Source organism: Neoarius graeffei, chromosome 8 (assembly GCF_027579695.1).
Source record: "Neoarius graeffei isolate fNeoGra1 chromosome 8, fNeoGra1.pri, whole genome shotgun sequence".
Lineage (NCBI taxonomy): Eukaryota > Metazoa > Chordata > Actinopteri > Siluriformes > Ariidae > Neoarius > Neoarius graeffei.
The window spans coordinates 29,733,260-29,744,461 of NC_083576.1; the positions used below are offsets into that span (position 1 = coordinate 29,733,260).

Sequence of the window (11,202 nt, forward strand, 5' to 3'; positions counted from 1 at the left end):
AGTTAGGGGGCGCTATAGAGGCCCTGAGGCCCGCCTGGATCTGGGCTTCTGGTCCTCAGTAGCGGTGGGAGTCTAAGAAAAAGGAGCCAAATTTCGTGCGATGTCGACCATGGCAAGCGCCCCAAAAAGGGTCTTGTAAAGAGTTTGCTTGCCAAGTTTGACAAATCAGAAGCTGCAATATCATTTCTGCCATAACCAGCACCCCCAGGGGCGGAAGTGCACAAAATTTGGCGTACATGTCAGGTGAGCTATGAAGAGTTTGCGTATGAAGTTTGATGACAATTGAGTAAACAGAAGATGAGATATAGATTTTTGAAGAATAAATTTATTGGTTTTTCCCATGTCAGTAGGTGGCGCTATGCTGTACATGAGTGATTATGAGATGGAAAAATAAGTGACCACAACAGCAACGCACTATCACAAGGTAGTGGTGTGAAGGAAAAGCATTATGGAATAATTTACCAAAAACCCGTTTTGGAGAAATTGCGTCGGCCAAAAACAGCGCCCCCCATGGACGAAAATTCCCAAAATGTGGTATACATGACATGGGAGGTAGTAAGAGGGTGGCCGTGAAGTTTGACCAAATTTGAGGAAAGATTGGATTTTTTGCCCAAAAATAGCGCCCCCAGTGGCGAAATATCACAGAAATTGGGTAACATGTCAGAAGCCCAATGAGTGATTAGCGTGTGAAGTATGAGCAGTGTTGAGCAATTAGAAGATTTATTATGAATTTTTTAGCATGTAAAATTTTGAAGTGAAAATTGATTGACGTATAACTTCTGAACGGTTTATCCCACGTGAAACGTATTTAGTAACTTTTGTCAGCCATGTCTGTAGATGATGTGTATCAATTTTGGTGACATTCCTATGAACGGTCTAGGAGGAGTTGCGCCGTCTTCGTGGCCATGCATTCCGCACAAAAGTGAAATTACCTCACTTCCTGTTGGGCGTGGCTAATACATTGGCATTACATTTTTGTCCGGCTTAGTGAGATACAAATGCATACCAAATGGCATGCCACTACTACAAACTATATGGCAACCAGGCACCTTAATGCGGGATGCCAAAATCACAACGACTTAGGGGGCGCTATAGAGGCCCTGAGCCCCGGCCAAGTGTGGGCTTTTGGTTCTGAGTAGCGGTGGCAATTCTCGGAAGTGGCGCCAAATTTCGCGCGTTTTCGCCCATGGCAAGCGCCCCGAAAATGGCCCAACAGCGGAGAAAAATAAAGAAGAATAATAATAGTGAACTCTTACAAGAACAATAGGGCCTTCGCCCTATAGGGCTCGGGCCCTAATTAAAATGGATTTTTTGGGGGGGTTAGCACCATTTGATTTACACAACGTCCCTACTACTTTAAAAAGGTGCTACTATTTTTTTTTTTTATTTTTTTTTTAAATACTGTGACACAAACAATAGTTAATATGGGGGGAACAAATCTGGAGTGTGCATAGGTATTCACCCCCCCAAAGGCATTACTTTTATAGAGTCACTTTTTGCTGCAATTACAGCTGCAATTCTCTTGGGGTATGTCTCTATTAGCTTAGCACATCTAGCCACTGGGATTTTTGCCCATTCTAAAAGGCAAAACTGCTCCAACCCGTTCAAGTTAGATGGGTTGTGTTGGTGTACAGCAATCTTCAAGTTATGCCACAGGTTCTCAATTGGATTGAGGTCTGGGCTTTGACAAGGCCATTCCAAGACATTTAAATGTTTTCCCTTTACATCAATCCAGTGTAGCTTTAGCAGTATGTCTAGGGTCATTGTTCTGCTGGAATGTGAACCTTCGTCCCAGTCTCAAACCTCTGGCTGACTTAAACAGGTTTTCCTCCAGAATTGCCATGTATTTAGTGCCATCCATCTTTCCTTCAATTCTGACCAGCTTTCTGGTCTCTGCAGATGAAAAACATCCTCACAGCATGATGCTGCCACCACCATGCTTCACTGTAGGAATGGTGTTCTCAGGGTGATGGGAAGTGTTGGGTTTGCGCCACATGTGGCATTTCCCATGATGGCCAAAAAGTTCAATTTTAGTCTTATCTAACCAGAGAATCATCATCTTCCATGTGTTTGGGGAGTCTGCCACATATTGTTGGGCAAACTCAAAACGTGTTGTTATTTTCTTGAAGCAGTGGGTTTTTTCTGGCCACTCTTCCATAAAGCCCCACTGTATGGAGTGTATGGCTTAAAGTGGTCCTTTGGAGATCCACTCCCATCTCCGCTGTGGATCTTTGCAGCTCCTTCAGTGTTCTCTTTGGTGTCTTTTGTTGCATCTCTAATTAATGCCCTCCTTGCCTGGTCTGTGAGTTTTGGTGGGCGGCCTTCTCTTGTCAGGTTTGTAGTGGTGCCATATTCTTTCCATTTTGCCATAATGGATTTAATGGTGTTCCATGGGATATTCAAAGTTTGAGAGGGCTTTTTTTAATTTATTTATTTATTTTTAAATAACCCAACCCTGAGCTATACTTCTCCACAACTTTGTCTCTGACCTGTTTGGAGTCCTCCTTGGTTTTTGTGTTACTTGCTTATTAGCGTTGCAGAGTCTTCGTTGTCTTCTTGGAGTAGAGTCAGAGTCCTTCCAGAACAGGTTGATTTTATACAGACATCATGTGACAGATCATGTGACACTTTGATTGCATACAGGTGGATTTTAATCAACTAATTATGTGACTTATGAAGTGAATTGGTTGGATCAGCTCTTACAGTGGTGCTTGAAAGTTTAGAATTTTCTTTCTGCATGAATCTGACCTAAAACAACCTCAGATTTTCACACAAGTCCTAAAAGTAGGTAAAGAGAACCCAGTTAAACAAACGAGACAAAATATTATACTTGGTCATTTATTTACTATGAAATGATCCAATATTACATATCTGTGAGTGGCAAAAGTATGTGAACCTTTGCTTTCAGTATCTGGTGTGACCCCCTTGTGCAGCAATAACTGCAACTAAACGTTTCCAGTAACTGTTGATCAGTCCTGCACACCGGCTTGGAGGAATTTTAGCCCATTCCTCCGTACAGAACAGCTTCGGCTCTGGGATGTTGGTGGGTTTCCTCACATGAACTGCTTGCTTCAGGTCCTTCCACAACATTTTGATTGGATTAAGGTCAGGATTTGTACTTGGCCATTCCAAAACATTAACTTTATTCTTCTTTAACCATTCTTTGGTCGAACGACTTGTGTGCTTAGGGTCATTGTCTTGCTGCATGACCCACCTTCTCTTGAGATTCAGTTCATGGACAGATGTCCTGACATTTTCCTTTAGAATTCACTGGTATAATTCAGAATTTATTGTTCCATCAGTGATGGCAAGCTGTCCTGGCCCAGATGCAGCAAAACAGGCCCAAACCATGATACTACCACCATGTTTCACAGATGGGATAAGGTTCTTTTGCTGGAATGCAGTGTTTTTCCTTTCTCCGAACATAACGCTTCTCATTTAAACCAAAAAGTTCTATTTTGGTCTCATCCGTCCACAAAACATTTTTCCAATAGCCTTCTGGCTTGTCCACATGAACTTTAACAAACTGCAGACAAGCAGCAATGTTCTTTTTGGAGAGCAGTAGCTTTCTCCTTGCAACCCTGTCATGCACACACATTGTTGTTCAGTGTTCTCCTGATGGTGGACTCATGAACATTAACATTAGCCAATGTGAGAGAGGCCTTCAGTTGCTTAGAAGTTACCCTGGGGTCCTTTGTAACCTCGCCGACTATTACACGCCTTGCTCTTGGAGTGATCTTTGTTGGTCAACCACTCCTGGGGAGGGTAACAATGGTCTTGAATTTTCTCTACAGTCTGTCTGACTGTGGATTGGTGGTGTCCAAACTCTTTTTAGATATGGTTCTGTAACCTTTTCCAGCCTGATGAGCATCAACAACGCTTTTTGAGGTCCTCAGAAATCTCCTTTGTTTATGCCATGACACTTCCACAAATGTTTGTGAAGATCAGACTTTGATAGATCCCTGTTCTTTAAATAAAACAGGGTGCCCACTCATACTTGATTGTCATCCCATTGATTGAAAACGCCTGACTCTATTTTCCTCTTCAAATTAACTGCTAATCCTAGAGGTTCACATACTTTTGCCACTCACAGATATGTAATATTTGATCATTTTCCTCAATAAATAAATGACCAAGTATAATATTTTTGTCTCACTTGTTTAACTGGGTTCTCTTTCTCTACTTTTAGGACTTGTGTGAAAATCTGATTGTTTTAGGTCATATTTTTGCAGAAATATAGAAAATTCTAAAGGGTTCACAAACTTTCAAGCACCTGTGTGAATCTGTGCTCATGATGGTCTCAGATTCTTGTTCTTGGCTGACAGGAGTGAAACCTGTCGTGGTCTTCTGCTGTTGTAGCCCATACACCAAGATTTGATGTGCACTCAGATGTTTTTCTGCTCCCCACAGTTGTAGAGAGTTTGAGTTACTATAGACTTCCTGTCAGTTCAGACCAGTCTGGTCATTCTCCTCTGACCTCTCTTATCAACAAAGTATTTCAGCCTGCAGACCCTCTGCTCACAAGATGTTTAGTTTTTTTCACACCATTCTGTGTAAATTCTAGAGATTGTTGGGAGTGAAAATCCCAGGAGATCAGCAGTTTCTAAAATCTTCAAACCAGCCCATCTGGCACCAACATCCATGCTACAGTGAAAGTCACAGAGATCACAATAAAAAAAAAAAAACTATTCTGATGTTTGATCTGAAGCTCTTGACTGGCTTGCTCATTGGAGGTAAATTAGGGATAAAATTAACTCGTGTTTAAAGTCTTTAATTTTCTGTAAAGCTGCTTTGCAACAATGTTTGTTAAAAACGCGATACAAATAAGCTTGACTGTATCTGCATGATTTTAGTCATTGTGCCGGTGCCACATGATTTGATTTGGACAGTTGCAAACGTCTGTGTTCTTAATAAAGTGATTGGTGAGTGTACGTTTTACTTAACCTTAAGAGGATTAAAGAAATCAAAACTTTTGTACTGGGTTGCATGTTATTGCAGTTTTATCCTACAATACTGACCAGTAAAAGTATAGCAGGCAGATGTATATAAATTATGTCCTTGTATATTGCACAAATACTTTTGCACACGGTTGTCATGGTTGTACTAATATTTCTTTCTATTTTATGAAATATTTGTAGAAATCCTTTTCCACCTGCAATAGTGATGAAGGTATTTGAATATAGCTGACAGTCAGCTCTTTTGCAGCTGGTTGAAAAGTCACCATGTCACCATTTTACATGAGTGCGTCTGAGTGATTTAAATATGTTTTATGTCACTGGTTAAGTGTGACGAACAGACTCAACCCAGACTTAAAAAGCATTGGATTAGTTCTTGGAAAAAGCCTCCGTACTAAGCGACACAATTTCTCCAAGCCATGCATGCTATTTTTAAAAAAACAAAAAAAACTGTCCGTCCATCCATCTTCTGCCGCTTATCTGGGTCATGGGGGTAGCAGCCTAAGCAGAGCAGCCCAGACTTCCCTCTCCCCAGCCACTTCCGCCAGCTCTTCCGGGGGAATACAAGGCATTCCCAGGCCAGCCGAGAGATGTAATCTCTCCAGCGTGTCCTGGGTCTGCCCCAGGGTATCCTCCTGGTGGGGCATACCCAGAAAACCTCCCTTGGGAGGCATCTAGGGGGCATCCTAACAAGGTGTGCTGAACTGGGGGGCTACCAATAGCCCCACCCCTGCCCGGTGCTGCTCACCCTTGGCAACTCCAGCATAGAAGAGAGTCCAACCCCTCTCCAGGAAATTGGTTCCAGATCCCAAGCTATGCGTTGAGGTGAGCCCAACTATATCTAGTCGGTACCGCTCAACCTCATGCACAAGCTCAGGCTCCTTTCCCACCAGAGAGGTGACAGTCCACATCCCAAAAGCCAGTTTTGTCAGCCGGGGATCAGTACGTCAGGGCTTCCGCCTTTGGCTGCCACCCGATCCACAGTGCACCGGACCCTTATGACACCTCCTGCAGGTGGTGGGTCCACAGGAGAGTGGTTCTGTGTTGCTCATTTGGGCTGGGCCCCATGGACATGGGCCCAGCCATCAGGCATTCGCCAACGAGCCCCTCCCCAGGCCTGACTCCAGGGTAGGGCCCCGGTATCCCTGGTCTGGGCGAGGGTACTCGGATACCTGTTTTTTCTTTCATAAGGGTCATTTTGAACCGCTCTTTGTCTGACCTCTCATCTAGGACCTGTTTTCCTTGGGAGACCCTACCAGGGGCAATTGCCCTGACAACATGGCTCCTAGAATCCCTGAGGCACTCAAACCCGTTCACCATGTTAAGGTGGTGATTCAAGGGCGGGGGAGAAAACGAAACTGATTTCCTCTAAAATTCTGTGGGTGTGATGTTGAGCTCAGCATGGGCTAAACAAAAATGCCTCCAATAAGGTGCTTCTTGTACCCAAAAGTAATTAATAGGCAAATCCCCTATTATTAAATCTCTTCAATAGGCAAATCTCTAGACTCGTATAAACAGGGTACTTCTTAAAAGTTGACTCCTCATCTCCCTTTCTTGCTTCCTTTCTTCACCTCTTAGCTCCTTGGTCCTGAAAACACAAGGAAATGGTGTGAGGAAGTATGGACAGGAGAAATTCAAGAGCAAAATTAATTACCAAACGAGACAACCCTGTTCGCAGAAGCATCATGATAAAACCATTTCACTTTTTAATATTTGTAGGACAACAAGTCTTTTATATACACCATGCTAAAGATCTCTCTTTAAGTACAAATCAAACCATTACTGCACATCAACACATACATCACACACTTGTGGTGTTTTATTTTCTACAAAATTCTACTTAATCAGGCATATTTTAATTGACTTTTATATCCAGGTTTTTTTTTTTGTGGTAATTATTTCATGTATTGTTTTTGTATTTAGTGCTTCTTATCACAATTTTGTGGTACTTTGGTAAAGATGCAGTATTTATACAACATACTTGTATCATGTTCGCTCTTTATATTTTTTAAAAAAAAAAAGTCCACATAGGAAGGTCCACATGTATTCTTGATCTAGATGCCTCTTGTGTCCTCATTTATTAATTCTTCAAAGTGCATGTTAAAAATTAGCTAATGGAGGACTTCAGATTCTGAAGTGTGTATCACTGGAATGGATTTGATCAGAGAAGAACTTTTTTTTTTTTTTAACTGCCAGATATCAGATGTACACAGTGTATGAATTCTGCTGTTTAAATCTAAATGCAGTGTTGTGACAAAACGCATCATTTTAGTGTATATTGTCTCTACTCAAGAACTAATAGTATGCTATATGAATACAAGTGAAAATATAAAAAAAAAAACACATCAGAAAATGGGGGGCGGCACGGTGGTGTAGTAGTTAGCGCTGTCGCCTCACAGCAAGAAGGTCCGGGTTCGAGCCCCGTGGCCGGCGAGGGCCTTTCTGTGCAGAGTTTGCATGTTCTCCCCGTGTCCGTGTGGGTTTCCTCCGGGTGCTCCGATTTCCCCCACAGTCCAAAGAAATGCAGGTTAGGTTAACTGGTGACTCTAAATTGACCGTGGGTGTGAATGTGAGTGTGAATGGTTGTCTGTGTGTCAGCCCTGTGATGACCTGGCGACTTGTCCAGGGTGTACCCCGCCTTTCGCCCGTAGTCAGCTGGGATAGGCTCCAGCTTGCCTGCGACCCTGTAGAACAGGATAAAGCGGCTAGAGATAATGAGATGAGACATCAGAAAATATGGTTGTGTTCTTTAAAAACAAAGAAAAACCCCACTAATCTGTATGATTTTAATTCCTATGTAAAACCGAATTATTATAGGACGGAGTTGTTAAGGTGTCTTCATTTTTTCCGAATTTTACATACTGGAATTTGGAGATTCCTCCCACCTCGGATGATCGAGTCATGATGGCAATGGTGTGGCCAAAATTAGCAGAGAGGGTGAGTTTTTACTTTTTACAAGTCAGACTAAAACTGGCTTGAAGAAAAAACTTGCTCATCCTGTCACTTCTGCTTCCGCAGATGCATGCACCAGTGGCGGACTGAAAGCTTCAGCAGGACACATTTTTCACCAGCGTGTGTGTCGTACCTGAAAACCTCATGATGATTCTCACTGTTCTGAGATCATGTTTTCATTTCAGTATATTTTTACTTGTAATATTGATGCATTCTGTTGTTACCCTTTACACATGATTGTGTATAATAAATCTACACAGGAGTCTGAGTTGGACAGAAATAAAACAATAGATGACTTGGGCAACAATTATTAAAAGGTTTATTCACAAGATTGAGCTGTTTAACAGGTTGAGATGAAACATTTACATCATGGAGCAGATGAAAATTTTGTGTAAATCTACTGGATTAGACAAAATTGAAGAGCCAGTTTTGGATCTGAACACAAAACTACGACACTTCAGAACAGACAACTGCATGAAGAAAATTAAAAATCATATTTTATTGAAAGAGCTGTGTGTGAGACATGCTGTTGGGGATTTTGTTTGGAGAGACTGTGTGAATGATTGATATAGTCAGAACCTGAAACAGTTATGGAGCAGCCTATGTGCTTCACCATCCATAAAGCAAAATTTTGGGGCTAAGATACTTTAGTCTTGGAAGTGCTTTGTCACATGAATGACTTTGGAACCATTAAGGTGAGACTGAGATGATGTATGACTGGACGTGCTGATGAAAATCACTAGAAATATAAAGCTAATGTTATTTTGCAAGAAATTGTGACTCCATTTGAAAGATGTATCTATACTGTCTGAATTTCACTGTTTAATGTTCATCAAGTATTGATAAGTTTTAGGTAATATTTTGTTAGACGAAATGTGTATTCTACACTTCTGTGTGTAGCTTCTTTAGAGCCTATTCCTCAGCTAGAACTTTCTGGCACACCCAGATTCTGGACCCACAACAAACAATGCTACAAGTTTTTGACAAATTACAGTATGTACAGTACCAGTCAAAAGATTACACACCTTTTTAAAGTCAATGGTTTTTCTTTTTTTATTAATTAAAATACACTTCATGTTTTAAAGTAATGATGGAGTGTAGTTTCTTTTTATCAGTTCTTGACATAATATGGATTACTACAGTTGTGGAACTGGGCTATTATTATTAACTATTTGACCTCAAACACATTAAGAAGACTAGAAATTCCACTATTAGAATTTACTGGACTAATGGTGGCTACTTTGAAGAATATAAATAAAACTTTTTTGGAAAAAAAACCCACCTAATTCCATATAGGGTGGCACGGTGGTGTAGTGGTTAGCATGGTCACCTCACAGGAAGAAGGTTCTGGGTTCGAGCCCAGTGGCTAACAGGGCCCTTTCTGTGTCGAGTTTGCATGTTGTCTGTGTGGGTTTCCCCCACAGTCCAAAGACATGCAGGTTAGGCTAATTAGTGGCTCTAAAAATTGACTGTAGATGTGAATGTGAGTGTGAATGGTTGTTTGCCTCTGTGTGTCAGCCCTGCGATGACCTGATGACTTGTGGTGCTACGCACTTCCTGGTTCCTGAGTTGTTTGCGACGAGTCTTTTTTCCGCGATTGTTGCCGTTAATTACTAATCTTTTTTTTCTGTAAATAATTTTCCAGTATCCTCTTCATTTTTTCATTGTACTTTCACTTTTTCTTTTCTCTCTCTTTTTTCGGAAGAACGCCAAGACCGGAAGCTTTTCTTTTTTTTTTTTTCTCCTCCTGTGTAAAGACCATAGGCGGAGGCCATCCACATCGGATCTGCTTTAATATCAACAGATCTTCAATTAAGGTGCGTGAATCCTTTCATCATGGTACAACTTCAGCCTGTTCAGTGTGCTGAGTGCAGGATGTTTAGTTATTCTTCCTCCGTTGCTAGTGATAGTTTTATTTGTGATAAGTGCAGATTAGTTAGCTCCCTGACGAAGAAGATTATAGTGTTAGAAGCACGTATCCAGGCTTTAGAGAAGATCAGTGAGAATGAGAACAGTGTAGTTTCTGTAGGGGAAAGTCTGGATGCCCTAGGCGGAGTTAGTAATCCCCCAACTCCGGCATTAGAGCCCTTACAGCGGGGCGAATGGGTGACGGCTCGGCGGCATAAGTGTAGAGCCAAAGCTACCGCTGAGGCTCGCCCACAGGAGCACCATTCCTCTCCATGTCACGTGTCGAACAGGTTTGCTCTCCTTAGTGACGCACCCACTGGGAAACCTGAAAGAGCTCTGGTTATAGGGGACTCTATCATATGGCACGTGAAATTAGCTCAGCCTTTAGTGGCACCAGCAGCTTTAGTCAGGTGTATATCGGGAGCCAGGGTGCCAGACATAGCAGGTAATCTTAGGATCCTAGGCAAGCACAGGTTCTCAAAGATAGTTATCCATGCAGGAGCTAATAATATACGTCTTCGTCAGTCTGAGGTTACTAAGAGTAACTTTGTAGAGGTGTTTAAATTAGCGAAGATGATGTCCGATGCTCTGGCCCCATCCCAATGCGGTGTGGCGATGTAGCTTACAGCAGGTTATGGTCGCTGAACTGCTGGTTGTCCAGGTGGTGCTCTGAAAACAGTGTGGGCTTTATAGATAATTGGGCTAATTTTGAGGGCACTGCTGGCCTGTTTGGGCAGGACGGTATCCATCCCACTCAGGAAGGTGCTGCTCTCATTTCCTGCAGCATAGGTCATAGTCTCAGAACAGGCCGAGTTAATTTCTGACAATCCAGATCCAAGGCCAGGGAGCAGACGAACAGGCTAAACCAACTGTCTGCTAGCTGCAGAGAGTCATCACTCAGGGTCCACTACATCGAGACTGTGTCTGTTCCCCGAGCTCAACAGAAAAGTAGAAATATTCAGAGAGTTTGTTCCAGTAACCTAATCAATATAAAATTAGATCATACTGACTGTACAGCTGCTGCCAGCACCTTTGATCTAAAGGTGGGGCTATTCAATATTAGATCTCTTACATCTAAAGCGCTAATGGTTAATGAACTTATTACTCATCAGGAGTTTAATGTACTTTGTTTAACTGAAACATGGATTAAGCCAAATGAATATATAGCATTAAATGAAGCAAGTCCTCCTGGATACAGTTATATACACCAGCCTCGTCTAACTGGCAGAGGAGGTGTCACAGTTATTTATATTGATTATCTAGGTGTAACACACAAACCTAGTTATAAATTTAATACATTTGAAGTTCTTCATACTCATATAATGTATGCAGCCTTGAAAAATAAGTCTACCCAGTTAATTCCGTTACTTATTTTTTACAGGCCCCT

The 11,202-nt window shown here is 41.9% G+C and overlaps 1 protein-coding gene across 3 annotated transcripts in view; it reads left to right on the forward strand.

The window, feature by feature from the left end:
- Window positions 1–8,416, forward strand: part of rnaseh2c (ribonuclease H2, subunit C) — a 13,507-nt gene extending 5,091 nt beyond the window's left edge. For 2 of the 3 annotated variants that reach the window (XM_060927552.1, XM_060927551.1), the window contains 2 exons: window positions 7,773–7,892; window positions 7,974–8,416. In XM_060927552.1, the coding sequence (XP_060783535.1) occupies window positions 7,773–7,892; window positions 7,974–7,997 (144 nt within the window). In that variant the 3' untranslated portion in view covers window positions 7,998–8,416. The remainder of the gene's footprint in view (window positions 1–7,772; window positions 7,893–7,973) is intronic. The other variant, XM_060927553.1, reaches the window with a different exon arrangement.
- Window positions 8,417–11,202: the final 2,786 nt, after the last annotated feature.